The sequence below is a fragment of the Galendromus occidentalis genome, unplaced genomic scaffold, assembly GCF_000255335.2.
Source record: "Galendromus occidentalis unplaced genomic scaffold, Mocc_1.1 scf7180000075740, whole genome shotgun sequence".
In the NCBI taxonomy this organism is placed as follows: Eukaryota; Metazoa; Arthropoda; class Arachnida; order Mesostigmata; family Phytoseiidae; genus Galendromus; species Galendromus occidentalis.
In genome coordinates this window covers 68,318-83,792 of record NW_003803730.1, presented here as the reverse complement: position 1 = coordinate 83,792, position 15,475 = coordinate 68,318, and the positions used below count along the sequence as shown (strand labels likewise).

Genomic DNA, 15,475 nt, shown 5'->3' with positions numbered 1-15,475 from the left:
TGCGCAGAGCTCCGCCATTGATTCCGATGTCGAAGCTCCTGTGACATGATGGGTGCCGACCGATAATCCTAGAATCACATCGAAATTCTCGGAACGCTCGTAAATTTCCACGAATGACTCAAGCGTCGCAGCGTCGATCTCCTTGATGGAAATCGTGGTCGTTCTTCTCTCAAATTCGGAAAGTCAACTCTTATGTGAGTCAGCTTCTGGATAACAAAGTCGAGCGCATCTCGATCTTGGATGCTTTTTTATGGCCGGTTTGTCTGTTTGTCTATCAGGCTTTGGACTTGCAGCTAAGACATGAGAAAAAGTGAAAAGTGAAGAATGTCCACCGAGAACGCCCGGTCCGGATCTTCACTTCTCCGTTCGGCGCGATAATTCACGGTGAAATCGAGTGACGAACGAAGAACCACGACACCGGTCCTCAGCAGTCGTATAAATTCTGCGCTTAGTCACGCTAAGACTGCTGAGTAATCTACCAAGTAGCAGCCTTTGTTTGTAACGGCTCTGTATCCGGAAGGACGACCCGGAGAGTGTGCTCTTGGCGACGGAATACGGCACGAGAAAGCGAATACCGAAGAACACCACGGCCCAAGAACGGGTCGATTGAGGATGAAGGGACGAGCGTAGTCTGATGGACTCGAGACGCGCGTCCGGTCCGCCTCTCACGATATGTACATCTGCTAGAGGGTCCGAGCCCATGTTTGTTCGCGGACGGGGGAAGGAGTAGACGTCGGCGTATCGATACGCTATCTGTCGAATACGTGGGCCTGTCGTATATTGAATGGGAGTCTTCTCCTCCGTCTGTCAACGTCTGGATCTTTTCGTTCTAGAATTCCATCCGCGATGAAGGGAGCGTCGAAGACAGCCTTGAATTCATGATGCTCTCGAAGCTCCAGAACACGGTTCCACTGGATGCGATACCGGTTCGGCATTCCTGTGGCCACCGCTGTATCCATCGTCACCAGATTCAGCACCTCCCGACCGGGAGAAGCTCTCCACCCGCAGCGCAAACAACCGTTGAGCGCAGAACCGAATGTTTGACAATGTGATGAGCCAATATCGTCTAAGCAAGTAGTATAATGATCGAATCGAATAGCGGCGAGGAGCAGGGCCGTCGACCACGCGGGGGGAGGTCCAACACAGCTGATTGAGATTCCAGAAAGTCGGATCTACAAGCTGCTGACACGCGACGTTACAAGTCTTACGGAAGCGATGAGCAATTAATGATGAAATCAACCGCGAACGGTCGATGATCGCACGAGGAAATCCAAAACATCGAGGGTCTTTGCTCGAACTGAATTCCGATCGTCGAACGTCAGAATCCTCGGCCCAATCGAGTTCCAATATCGAATGAGGGAATTGTTCTTCTGAGAAATGGCTCAGCGACGTCATGCCAATATTACGGAATTGAACTTAATGAGCGACGAGTGAGCATGAGCCAAGCGCGAGCTCAGTGCAGCCGCTGCGAATGTTTTCTACATATTCGGCTCATGTGTCTCGACATGTGGGGCCGTCCTTTCAGAGATGCATCACTCGATGGGATCATCATGAAATAGTAGTCGCCAGAACGTTCTCAACTCGCAATGGAAATAGCCATCGGCTCATGACGGCATTGTTAAGATTCCGAACACTGCCAGCAAAGGCAGGGGGAAAAGAACAGAGAGAGAAGCTCAAGTCGTGTGATCACAACTCCATAGGTTCCGAGCTCGTAGCAATGATTCGTGTCCGCTGCTGACGTCGCGTCGTGGTGTACGTTCGTTTTTCATTCTCATTGGGTTTATCCTCGGAACGACTGTACTGTTCTCCGGTCAACTATATTCTGCACTGAAAACGTGTCGGAGCATTCGACTCACTTGATGTGGGCCTTATTCGACATCGGCAGCGAAGAATAGCCTCGCGATACCTAGAGCAGCAGCGGGGAAGAGCCTACTGCGTGGATTCATTCCTCCATGAGGAAGCAGCCCATCCAGAGCAAAGCTCCAATCGAACCGAGCATCTCCTCGGGTTCCCGTCGGGATTGTAGGGAGCATCCGGAAATCGAAGACGGAGAAAATGGATAGTCGTCGCTAGTTGGCGAAGACTACCTCATTCTCCCGAGACAGCCGAATCGGTCGCCGACGTCTCTTCAGACACGAACGGTCGGTCGCAGCGATACTCCGGCTGCTTGTAGGTCTCTTCACCCCTCTCTTTCACCAACGGATCTCTCTCAACCGTCGTAGTTTCTCACCTGAGCTTTAAAGCGCGCAGTCGGCTCCTCGGACCGTTCCAAAAATAATGATCTCGAATGATAAACTTTCGGAAGCGGAGAACCGACGCACTGAAAATCCCCCCGAAGCCATTCGATGAAGGGGAAAACGATGTACTTGCAATGACAGACACCAAAGACCGCTGAAACCAGCCTCTGCTGGTTTCCAACCGTTCGGTTCCCGGGACTCTGTCCGCCCTGGTCGGGTGGGAACGAGTGCAGCCGCTGAATGCATCGAGATCGCAGCTATTTCGCGACCGCTGGGATGACGAGTCTCGGAGAAGAGTCATTCCAGAGAGTCAACAGAGTCGCCCAGAGAAAAATCCGAACCGACTCGGGACACGAACGGAAGCCGTCCCGGAATTCTATTCGGAAAACCGCTCTGCCGGACGACGTATCAATCCACGGTCGGTCAACCTCTGTGCAGAGGCGACAATCAATGCAAGTTACGGAGAGAAACGAATTCTTCCGGAGGGACAGAGTTCGGGGACGTTTTGCAGCGAGAAATCATTTGTCGCCGACGTTGTACGTTCACTCCTCCACTCACAACCGGGACCCACCCATAGCAGCTGAATGGAATCGGACCTATAACAACTGATGTTCGATGTTCTTGTCCGGAACTTACCTCAAACACCGCGATCTTCTCGCTGGAAGTCACTCACTGGAGCGAGAAGTTTATGAATCCTTCTAGCGAACACCGTCAACCATATACAGATCTTCAGACAACACGGCGGCGGCCACACCGAGAGCTTTACACTAAACGAAGGCAGGCGACAGTCAGATCTTCCACTTAAAGACCATCCGGTCAGCACAGCTGTCTCGCGCGCCCGATTTCAAAGTCGACCCGTCACGGCTAGGCTTGTTCTCGTCGACGAATGAAAAATCGAGCCGGTCACCCGGAGACGTGGAGATGACGATAAGTAAGACGTCAGTCTCGTCCCTCGATGAAATTTCAGATGGCTGTCGGACTTTGTCACGCACCGCGCAGCTCCTCGAATCATCGCGTCGACGGTCTTCGCGCCTCTCATCGACCTATGAGATCTAACAACGAGAGCCTCGATAGTGGACGAGCAGAGGACAAGACGAGGAGTCTCTGGCTATATTTTCCAGATCTGGATGCTATTCGGAACCGACATCGGGCTTCCGAGCTTGAAGCACGCAAATTATCCGTTCGGTCCACGCGTTTGGAGGAATGAAGTTTTTTCGGGTGAGCGATCAAATGAGCTCCGTAGTGAAGCCCTGCGGACTCACCAATCGAGATATCCTCCCCTCGACTGGACGGCGAAAACAGCATGCAGAAGGAACAACAAATGACGAACGAGCCTCGAAATTATTCATGCTGGTGGTCCCCGCAAAAGTTCCGACATACCCGGATCAAGATTTTGAATTTCCCGCGCTACCCGCCTCTCCCAGCATATCGTCACTAGGAAAAGAGCATCGTAACATTCGAATTTCTATTGCCGGTGGTAAAGGCAGCTGCCGCTGCCGAGAAGTGACAACACATACTTACCGCCACCACACTTCTGACAAATCGTAGAGTGTCTTTCTTAGCGAAAAATAATCCGTGCAGAAGTATGGCTTCGGCAACCCCCTACGTGAGTGGAGAGGAGCGTGCATGGCTCTAGCTTGCAGTTTTCTTCCAAGCAATCTATGGGAGCCGAATTCGGGGCTGCGCATGCAGTAAAGGATATGAGTTTGAGAAGTGGCTATGTGGCAATTATCGACCGCGAGTTCTTGTCCCAGAGACATACCGTCGAGCTCGCATACGACATGTCCCAGGAGCAGTCTTGAACTTGGACGTCCCAGCTGTGAAGATCAATCTCCTGAAAATGTTTCTCTTTCAGCTGGTCTTGGAATCCTTGGCGAAGTATTCATCACCAATCTCGCCGGTGATCTATCCTCATCTTTCCCTTGTGCTCCTCATGGTGGGACTCATATTCACAGGATGGTTTTTCGTCTATGAAGTCGCTGCCACCAAGTACACGAGGCAACTTTACAAAGTGAGCTCATCCTTCGGTGATCGTCGTGAATTCCCGCCGATAAGTGCATGCGTAGGAATAATTCATGTTCCCCTTGGAGGGAATATACCGGGCGACTCCCTGAGTCTTATTTACATGCTCAGTATCGTAGGTTCTCTATCGGTCTGATTGTGCGATCTGAGCGACTACACCTAACGCTCGTCCCTCAGTATTGATCCAGGCGCTGATTTGTTTTTTGTTCCCCTTCCAGGAACTAGGTATCGCTATTCTCGCGTCACTTTTCCTTGGCTTCGGATTCTTGTTCCTGTTATTACTGGTGGGAATTTGGGTTTGATGACGACGACGACCCTCGACGCATTCGACCGGATGCTCTGATGATGTATCAAATGGAAAAGCTGCATTGACGGGCCCATCGATGTCTTCAGGGAGGAGGATCGATGACGCCGACCATCTCATCTTCAGTTTTAAGTTATATAAAGAGAAATCTATTCCGTAGCGCTCCAGGTTTTCTTTCTTCGTACGCTCCATGCATGCTTCTCGGTCGGGCTGCCTCCCCATCCGAGGCCCCACTTTACCCTATCAAGCATCTGAAGCCTTCAAAACTCTAAACTCTAAGCGAAAAGCACACCAATGCTTGGTGCTCCCACCGAAGAACTTACGCTCACTCTCTTCGACATCAGCTCAAAATGCTGATGTCGAAGAAGGGGTTTTGCCGCATAATATTCTCCGTTGACCTCCCGAATCCCAGAGACGAGAGCATCGCAGAAGTTTCTCCAGGTTTTCTTCGGGACCCCTTATGTGAGCTTCTGCCGACGATGTTCTCGTCAATGATTTCCGCTTGCGGATAACGAGGTGCAAATGTGTGTCGCGATAGCATGGCGCCGTCAGGTGGTAGTGAAATCAGCGCTCCGAAACCACGGGCCGGGAGCATCTTTGGAACGGTGATTAAAACTTCCTCCCAAAACTTAGAAAGATCACAGGTCAAGTTTACGGCGGTCGTTGGTAAGGTGTCGCTCTCACTATTTCCTCTGTTCAATCGAAGCTGTCCTTCCCTTTCACCAGGCCTGACATTCCTTCAGGAATATCCGACCGACAGAGACTATCCTCGGAAGCTTTGCGCCTAAAGATTTATTCCCTAAGGAGTATTTGCCAGCAATTTTTGGCTTTGGCTCTGGAATGCCTTGATCATGCCTTCCAGATATTCAGGAATACGAACAAAGCGAATATAACCTTGACTCCTCGTCTAACAAACAGTACCAAGAGGAACGCCACAGGGTTTTTGATATCGTGGAAAAACACTATCCGAAGTAAGAGTTAGAGAGCATTCTCCCCGTCCGGAAGGGCTGGGAAGGACGTTTCGTCATCGTATCGGAAAACCGACGATCTCGCAATTATCCATTGCGAAGAACTTGGGACTGACCGGAGATATTTCTCTTATCCTTCTCGAATTATCCACTCCTCGGACTGATCTGTGTCTCGCCTTTCAGCGAGCTAGCGAGCTTGAAAACGTACTTGCATAATGAGTTGCTGGATCTCAGAAAGAAATCCTCGGAGTTCAAATACCCTTTCACGATACATCCCGCTGCGTCCTACTTCTTGCATCAATACATCCTCTGCTGCACGGAGCTCCTCCTCCGTCTCGAGAAGCGTAAGATATCCTATCGGAACTTCAGAGACGTAGCCGGCAATCTCGCGGTTCTGTACGAACAAATGGTCAAACGGACCGCCTCGAGCGAGGAGTACAATGGCGTTTCCATGGTTGGTTCCGTACCGATCCCGCTATCTGCGGGTTCTTTGGCATTGAGACGGTAATTCGGGAGACATCCAGTCAGAGAGACAGTTCCCACTGTAACAATTCATCGTAATCACGCAGTTGATGAGCTGGATGTTGTCGAAGCTCTTCGAGAATTGGGACGTCATCGCCATGGTGCTCGAGGATGTTCATCAGAAACAAATGACGGATTGGGTAGAAGTGGCTCGCGTTACCCGGAGTGTCTTCCCCCAAATGACGAAGCAGCCATCCCTCAAAGTCGTCGCGAGACCTCCCGTGAACTTGAGCGCATTAGAGGTTCCGTATGTGATTGGCTCCTGCAGCTTTGGGAGATTGTATTTCAGTCAACTGGGTCGAGTACCACTCGTCCTCCGAGTCGCGTCCAGCAAAAGCGATACGGACGCTTTGCGAAGAGGTCAAATGCGAGTTTTCAGTCAGAGTTCCTGTCAGCTCCGGCATCCGCTCGTTGAACGATTCCTGGCTACACTCGTAATGAAGGATACTTATATAGCTTGCTCGGATGCGATATTCGGCATCAATATCGGGCAGCTTGTGGAAAAAGTTTTCCCCCGGCTTGGATGTCCTCTGGAACTCACCAGGATCGTCGTAGGGCAGGTCGGTCTCGCCCTCTTTTACCTCCATTTCAATGGCTACATTCACCTCGATGTTCAGGTCAGTGGCTCTTATTGTGGGAAAAAGAAGGCTTTTCAGCGATGATGAGCCTTACTTGCGCTCTGTGGATCTCGGATCTCTATTGACCGCTGTTGGCAGGCGGTGAATATAATGGTGTCGGCAACGTGTCGAATCAAGTTGATGGGCCATGAATCGGCGAAAATGTGTACGGGCGTTCACAATATTCTGAGGAAACGAGAATTCTTCCGTCGAACAGCGAGAGAACTCATCGGGAATGAGCATATACCGGACTCGCAGTTCTGCCCGCCCGAAATCCTCAAGAATTTACCGTACGGTAGAGCGGTCGACTGGTAAATTCTGCCGAATCACTTGGATTGCTCCCTTGAGAAATTATTTTCCCGACCGACGGAGTTTAAGTTCGATACCGAGTCCATAGGCTCTACCCACTCTACCCAGCCACTCGAATGAAAATGAATATTTCTCTAATCCTCTATCGAGGTGGTACCTCGGAGCCCTGGCCTTCTACATGTACTACAAGAAGAAGCCGTTCCAAGGCAAGACCGACAGCGAAACTTCCGATCTGATACTGAGAGGTCGGCTCCGCATGAAGAAAACGTTGGTTAAGGGCTTCAAACACTTCAAGGCATTCATACATGACACCCTCAATCCGAGGCCTAAGAGTAAGCACCCTGCCTCTTCTCTGGTAATTGGGATAGCGGCGAATCGATATTCCGAAGCCATCGTCTCGACGAGGGTTTCGTAGGTCCTCGAGCGAATCCCTCGAGCGGAGTCTCGGATCACTGTCAACGGAACAGAGCAAAACGGTCCATACGAGCGGTTCCACTGTTCTCCATCTGCAGATCGACTTTGCTCCAGATCATACGCGCAACTCTTGAAGCATCGCTTCTTCCGGGGTCTCGACTGGGAGGTGCTGGAGAAGTCGAACGCCCTCATCGAATTGTTTGAAATCGAAAACCACATGGAACCCCACGAGGACTATTATATACCGCCGCATTCAGAGCCGGCATCGCTGGATTCCAGAGACTCGAACCCACGGCTCAGCCTGACAAAGGTTCCTACGCTTGCTGCAGGTATCACGATCGATAGTAGAGGCTTCATTCCGTGAGAATCTTAACAATTATTCGATCTCCAATCAGCCGGACTCCTCGCAATCTGTGCTAAACTTCACTACCAGCACTCTGAAGCGGAGTTTGGAGCGGTACGCTCGTAATGGTGTTCTGGAAGAAATGTTGTGGGAAGACAGCGGTGCGAAGTGGTTGGCGTTGAAGGAGATCAAGAACAGAGACGCGCCTTATAAGTTCCGCAAATATTTCAAAACAACGCGAGTCCCACGAGAGATGGACAAGTGAGCCAGTCTCGGCTCCTGTATCGTGTTCGTTCGTAGTTGTGTGACTCATATATTTCAATAAATGGTTGTTACTAGCTGTTATGATCATCATACAGCAGAGCAATGGAGCTCGATCTACCCCGCCACTGAGAAAGGGGCTAATATTCCAACAAGATCGACAGGTCTGGGTGCCATGTGTTCGCTTATGGAGAGCGTGTCATTGGCGCGTGTTTTCGTCTAGCAGACACTGCCGACCCCTCAGAACTCGACCGACGCGGGGTTCTATTCAGATCAGGCGGTCAGTTTGTAGAATCTCGCCTATTGTGCTCTGGAGGTCTTCATGGAGACACCGAGGTCCCGTAGAAGCTGTTTCGTGGGGACCCCTGGCAGTAGAACCCGAGATACCACCCCGACCGGCAATCAATCAATGGTAGGTTCAGATTCTTCGTTACATCTCGAGAGCTGGAACAGAAACCCCCAATCGATCTCGGCTCGTGCGAAGTGCGAACAGCCAATACTGGCTTGAGTGAGCGTCTATCAATCAGTCAGTCAGTCGTAAGAGCTCTTGTGGAGCACTCAAAACCTGAACTCTTCTCCATAGCTCACTCAGAATGCGACTCCGTCTGTCAGACCTGCGCGACGAAGAGCATCCACAGTGGAGGTCCCCACGCGCCACAAGCCGCCCATCGAATCAAAGATTCTGGTTCGAAAATCAACTTATTCCGCATTTGCTAGTTTCTCGGCTCCGAGGCTCCAATTCGATTTTCATGTGGTCCACTGCCCTGATGGATCTATCCCGGGAACGAGGATTGAGGGAACCTTACGTAATTCTTCCAGACGGCCAGTACGCAGAAGCGAAGCTTCCAACCAGATGACGCGCTCCGTTCCCCAGTAAGCCGGACGCCGGGTCGACGACTCCTCAAACGCTCGTCGATCATTCCGCTCTCGACGAGCGACTTATCGAATGTGAGTCTCGATTACCGTCCAGTCGGATTCGAATGATCATGAACATTCGGATAATGATCGGCAATGATTGCTAATTCTGGCAGTGTAATTCAAATGGTCCCGAGTTTCGGATCTCGAGCAAGCACAAGTCGAGGCAATATCCAAGTGACTGTGAAACTTCGATCATTCTTGGGATCGAGTTGTCTCTCCCGATTCATATCGAACCCTTGAATATAATTATCACCGACCCGGAATTTCCAGCTCCGATCTCCACCGACCCCGAAGAGTGTAGGCCCCGAGCTCGTCAAGAAGCCGCTCCTTTCCCCGGTGAGAGAAAAATTTCGGAAGTGTTTCCTGATCGGGATCTCAAGGGGAACTCTGATATCACATGATCATGCAGGAAGCTTCGAAATCCTATTCTCGAAAATTTTCCAGGCTACTACACCGTCGGCAGCCAGAGCTACGCCACGGAGAATATTCCGGAGCTCCAGCCGCTCGATGATCCCGAAGAAACTGTCGAAGGAAGAAGAGTTCAAGGAGTGGTATGAGCTACTTGAGAGAATCAGAGTGAGTTCTGCCGGGGATGACCTGGAACGGGTTTTCGAGCCGCTTTGGTTTACTCCGAGTCTCCTCGCAGATGTCGCATCCCTCATCCCTCTCGCCATCCGCTTGCAGGCAACCACCGTCACTGATGGAGGATCGACATAAGACTTGTGACCATCCGCAAGCCAGGAAGAAGATTTTATTGTGAGGGGGCTCGATCGGAACGGATGGAATGATTAAGCGACTTCCGGATTTTAATTAATTATTCGATTGATTGATTAATCAATTCATGGATGGAGCGAACCGCGGCTGATGCTGGGGAAGAACTCCATCTAGATCTAGCGAAACTGATTTTGATGGATTTATTGTGATTCTGGTAGTCCAATATTTCAAAGTAGATAGATTAGAAGGCCAACAGCATTGTGAATGAGCTTCTGAAAAGCAGTGCCGGGGGAGGACGGGGGGGGGGGGGAAATCATGATCCATAGCACTTGGAGAGCTCAGCATCGCCTGCGTCCGGTCTGAAGCACTTCCCCCGATTGCAGGGAGATATCCTGGTTACTCCGGCTTCTCGGCACGCTAGTTCTCGCCGATATTGCGATCGTTCCGATGAAAGTTACCGCTTTTGCTTGTTCTATGAGCCTCCCGTCGACGCACCGCATCGAACGGGATGTCCGATAAGGTAGTGACCTCAGTTCGGGGGAACGCAGGCAGACGTTTTCGCTCTCGGGAAAATCGACGCCGTGATTCCTCGCGTCATGATCCGTTTGTGAGCCGTATTCATGCAATGCATTGTGAATAGGCGCGCTGTATGAATGTAAGATACGATACATTGAAATCCTTACGTACCACCGAATGGCCCAAATATACGAGTTCACCACTTTCGAATCTGAGGATTGTCTTCTAGGACGGGAGCGGAATCGAGGCCGTCGAAAAAGTTCGCTACTCATAGGGGGACGTCGATTGATAACGGCCGAATGTGATTCTTTGGCTGGTTTCTCGACTCCTTCACGTAGGTACGCGCGTTTCGAGAGTTCTGAGTTTGAAACCCTCTAACTGTTTTCCTTGGCAGGTCTCCGGCATCGATCGGAGTTTATCACGGATTCTTTCGCAAGTTTCCGATTCAGGAACTCATCTCATGCCTCTCATGAATCCGCGATCCTGATACGACCCACCTATTCCGTATTCCGTATTACCCGAGCTGTTTTCATTGATATCATCATTCCGTTAGGAGCCCTGGAGATTCGATGGCCTTCGGATTTTTCCTGACTCCCTCGCGGACGGCGCGGCGATGTTATGCTCTCTTGTCCAATCCATCTCGGAATGATTGCGATTGGAGGCGCAATGGTCGGAACACGACCGGTACATTCTGAGCATAGATGTCTGAGTCTTGGTGCATGACTTCGCCGGGAACACCCTTCCTCTTGAGCCCCTTTTGAGCTCGTACTTGACGTTGAGTCGGGATCGGGTCGTCCGTCTCTAACTGGTGAAGCACGCTGAAGGTAAACCCACCGCCTCGTCTGCCTCGATCGCTCATCATCGTGCGAGGGCGTATGGGAAGAATACGCTCGAGTCTTGCAAAGCTTCGATTTAACCCGAATGGAGAGTTTAGCTGCTTCCAGAAATCTCGACGGAGTAATTCAGAACATCTTTTTCCCCGAAAAGTTGCCGAACGGCCTGACAGCCGTCTGTGGACGAAATGGTGATTCTCAACTTGCTCGTATATACGATCATCATACACATCAATCATATGGAGGGAAAATCTCATGAGAAATTACTGAATACTTTCGAGATGACTTCTTGAGCCTGGTTCCGCGACTGTGGAACGCTGAAGCCGAGCACCGTGACTGAGCCATCGAGTTCTGCACAGTGGAGGAGCTCAGCGGAGGCACCATGATGACTGATGACATATCCTTCATGACTGAGCTTTTCTTGGTTGCGACTCCCCTGCCCCCGAAGAATACACAGCCTCCATCTCGCTATCTTTTTCACGAGAATGGGAGATATTCTGTGTACCCTCTCAGTCTGCGAGAATTGATTCATCCGCTTGGTCTCTCAGCATAGGTAGATACATAGTTCATGTCACCCAGCCGAATTAGAACCTGAGCCCAGTGTCAGGCGGTCTGTCGGTTCATCTTCATTCGCAAGACTCATCTCAGCAGTGGCCTGGAGACGGACCAGGATGCTCAAGCGCGATAAATATTCGTGAGGAAAGTTGAATCAGCTCGGTCGGTCACCATGGGCCATAGCTGGACAGCTGAACTCTTTCATGAGTCGCTCGATTTTTGAGATTTCTCCGCGGCTCGACGAATTCATCTGCGAAATTCTGCGCGAATGAGGTTGCCGCGAATTTTCCCAGCACATCGCCCTCATCATACTAGTTTAGAGGGGAAGGGAATGGTTCGAATCTTATCGACCGACATACAAAAGTAAATAGGTGATGATATCAATGAACGAATTCTCCTCGAGGGAACCCTACCAGATCGACCCGCGCAGAAGGCAACGACACGAAGCTCCATATCCGCTCCGTGACCAGTCCCCGCCGAGGCTAAGCTCTTGCTTGTTATGCTCCTTTCCTCCACGGAGCATGACGCTTGAGGCTCCGATTCAAGTTTCAATTTCTGAATCTTCGTTAAAGAAAGTCTCTAAACGCAGATGAGGATGTGGATGAAGCCGCGGCCTAAGTCGTACGCAAAATTTCCCTCTTACGGGCGGCTTACAATCGGTGTTCTCTCGATTCAATTACTTCAAGCGGAGCCCCCGACGACCGGAATCGGAGGAGAAATTCAGTTGCCTCAGAAGCCGCGAATGATTTTCGAACGATTGAGACCGAAGCGAAACAGTTCATTTCATGGCATGGACCACGACATTATGAGGACACGAAGGGTCTGAATCCAAGCGTTTAGAATAACACTCCGAACATTGTCACCGAAATGTCCGAAGGCTGCGGACATGTCGCGAAAACTCGTTCGACTCAAAGGTCAGGCAGACTCCGAGAAGCGGCCGGAGCAAAACACCCGAGAATCTTAGAAATGGGATTTCGTCCGAGCTGTGAGAATATCGTGTCCGCTGAATATTCCGATTGTCGTTAAGCTCGCCGGAAACCTGCCAGATTTCTTCTACATCGCCTTCCTCCGCAGCACAAGGGCTCTTTAACACGCGTCGACCCAGCACAGAATAAGTCAACTTCTCCGATGAGAAAACCTAGTGGGAAACGAGAAATCGACTGTCGTCAAGTAATTCGTGACTGGGTCGCTTATGCATGACTATGTTGTACGTTGCTCAGCTCGGGGTACGCTTAATTCATGAGACTCATCTACGCCGAGAGGCAGTGGAGGATGTTCCGAGAAGGTCCCCCAACTCCTGAGCTTATGGGTGAGAACAATGAATGCTCCCCGATCGGGCTTTTGTCGAGTCTTCCTCCGGGAGCTCTCTCCAAGCTGCCATTGGAGCAATCAGGGTCGGCGGCTGGGAGATGAGGCTGACCCTCCTGAAGAAATCGCTGCCCTAAGGCCTTCGAGTCGTAATCAGGACCTGCGAAAGGGGAATCGATCCTTCTATCAGGCCACGCAATTTTTTTCCATCTACTCCCAGCAAGAATTAATGTACATAGACGGAAGCAAAGCGTACGGGGCATCGAAAACTCGCTGTAGATGAAGCATGCGAATTTTGCGTCGCGGATCGAGCCGAATGCTCAAATATCGTAGTTACAAGTCTTCTAACAGAATATTGGAAGTTATCGCGTACACTTCAGAGCGGCCTTGGCGTCGAAACGAAAGTCTCTCTGGCTGGCGATCGACGCTCCGTTCTTCAACGTTACACGGATAAATGAGTGAAAAGTTTCGCAGGGCATATTGGCTCCGCAGTTAAGCATCCCTACGGTGGGACCATATGATTGCGCTGCCAGAAGAATAACCGTGTGGCGTTCAATGGAACGGGTAGGATCCCGTTCGGCGTTAAAACTCATTTTTCATACTCCCCATCGATCAGGTTCAAGGTCGGCACTTGGATTCCCCGGGTTGTGAATGCCTCGATGCCTAGACAGTCTCGTCTTCGTCGATGCTTCTTCCTCAATCCCACCCAGAGTTTTGCCCTTCCAGAATTCGGGATTTGTTCCGAGCGTCTTTTGCATCCCGATTCTACTCGAAGGAGCTCGCTGTTTTCGGGGGCTACCGCGGAAGCCCTCGTACCTGCCTGACATACAAAATTTCCGCTCTTCATCGCCCGTGGCAATCGTCCTCCGTCTGCGAGAACAGCTCCTCGGCGAGAACTGTCCTGAAGTTTTTCGAGGACCAAGGACAGTCCGGGGGGTCAGCGTCGAATTAGCGTTATAAATTTTCGACGGCGAGTGGGCGACCGACAAGAGCTCGCCGAGATATCCGAAGGGAACGAATTCTGTGTCGATTGCGCCATCGCTCGACGAGTGCCGTTCCATTGTTCGCGAATATTTCCGGCGAGTCGGTCTGTGTCAAGAAAGCGAGCATTTTCTCTCCAAGATCACTTGGACCAACTCCGGCTCTTTCGGTGAAACGGCTGGACATCCAATCGGTCCTGGATTCTCTCACCGCTGAGCTTATTCGTACCACGGGACCGCCGACGATTCCGTCGAGGAAACTGCTGTAAACTGACGGGAGACGATTGCCCGCTCGAGAACGGTAAGAGAGGCATCCGCCACAACGGAAAGAAACGACTCGATTGTCTCAGCTTGCAGCCGATTGATTTCTTCGCTCGAGAAGCGCGAAGACACGAACGAATCTTCCGGAACTATCGGAAGCGACCGACGAAGCATTTTTTCTGGCAGTGGCCCAATGAAAGTGAACAAGTTTCCCTCGCTGGTATAGCTCGATACCCAGATTACATTCTGGAGTGATGGTAGAGTCATGGCGACGATTATGGAGATGTGCCCGCTGCTTCTTGGATTCACTTGGAGAACAGTGTTTACCGAGAGCTCATTCTCCCCCGCGACAGGGCGATATCTGTGCTCTAAACCGGATCCCGCCTCGGAACTCACAGTTCTTCAGGCAGCGAGCTCCGACCCATCAATCGACGGGTCCTCCAAAAGACTTCTGAGGGGTCACCCGCTATCCGCTCAGAGCCTGAGTGAAACCATTCATCGGGCTAGAGAGGACAGGGTCATCTCTGATGTTTGCCGTGCCGGAACGAGTCATCGAAACCCCCGAGGCTTCCGCCGAGATACTCGAAGGCGACAGAATGGACCTCGCTTCGAGTCGATTTCAATGACAGAAGCGTTTGAAGAAGTTTATGTCCACTCGAATCTGGATGTCCGGAACAGCCGAGCGTCTCTGATTCTAATCGACCTATTTATCTGATGCTGATGAGTGATTCCACAACGCTCCGGTTTGCCGCCAGCTCACCAATGTTCGTGATTCTTCGGCCTCCCTCGGATGCTTTTCCTACTGACACTTCCCGCTACTCGAGCCATTCATAGACTGACATTTGGACTATTATACGGCTCTCGCCATCGTATGCTGCGGATATATTCCATAGAAACGGGTGATCGACTCGACCGGGAGCGAAACTGGGTACATGAGCTCTACTGCGTTCGCGCAATCCCCAATCAGAAGCGATTTTGAACCGAACGATGGACGGCCCACAAGCCGTCGAAAGATTCGAAACGGTAGATCTTGATTGTGTGAACCCCTGTCCCACAATCTTCGCTCACAGAACAAGAGCTTCGTATCGTGATGAGATCTGGTGGGATAATCAGAGCGAATGGTGAAGAGGAGACTCTCAGCTTCTGGAGTTCGAGCCGGAGCCGAACATCGACCGACTCCAAGAGAATCGAAGACTACATCCGAAAGCGTTGAAATTCTCTATTAAACGAAACTACCACAGGAAAGTAGTGGAAGGCCGCGTCAGACTGTCTGTCTGTCCTTCCGACCGTCCGTCCGTTGATGGTTTTGTCCCTTCAACGATCGCCTGGCTGTGTTGCCCCGCCGTTTCCAGCGCGGCCAGGGCACTGGAAAGAGAAATTCTAAGGCCGTTCG

The 15,475-nt window shown here is 51.1% G+C and overlaps 1 protein-coding gene across 1 annotated transcript; it reads left to right on the top strand.

The window, feature by feature from the left end:
• Nucleotides 1-3,692: 3,692 nt before the first annotated feature.
• On the top strand, nucleotides 3,693-4,722 carry kud (oligosaccharyltransferase subunit 5 kud). Its single transcript, XM_003737984.1, has 3 exons — nucleotides 3,693-3,843; nucleotides 4,093-4,248; nucleotides 4,478-4,722. The coding sequence occupies exons 1-3, from the start codon at nucleotides 3,823-3,825 to the stop codon at nucleotides 4,559-4,561; spliced, it is 261 nt and encodes an 86-aa protein (XP_003738032.1). The 5' UTR covers nucleotides 3,693-3,822; the 3' UTR covers nucleotides 4,562-4,722.
• Nucleotides 4,723-15,475: the final 10,753 nt, after the last annotated feature.

Bases quoted from the DNA above. Each gene is read 5' to 3' on its own strand.
- kud (XM_003737984.1), top strand. From the start codon at position 3,823: ATGGCTTCGGCAACCCCCTAC. The intron at 3,844-4,092 runs GTGAGTGGAGAG...TTTCTCTTTCAG, and splicing joins TGGCTTCGGCAACCCCCTAC to CTGGTCTTGGAATCCTTGGC. The intron at 4,249-4,477 runs GTGAGCTCATCC...TTCCCCTTCCAG, and splicing joins ACACGAGGCAACTTTACAAA to GAACTAGGTATCGCTATTCT.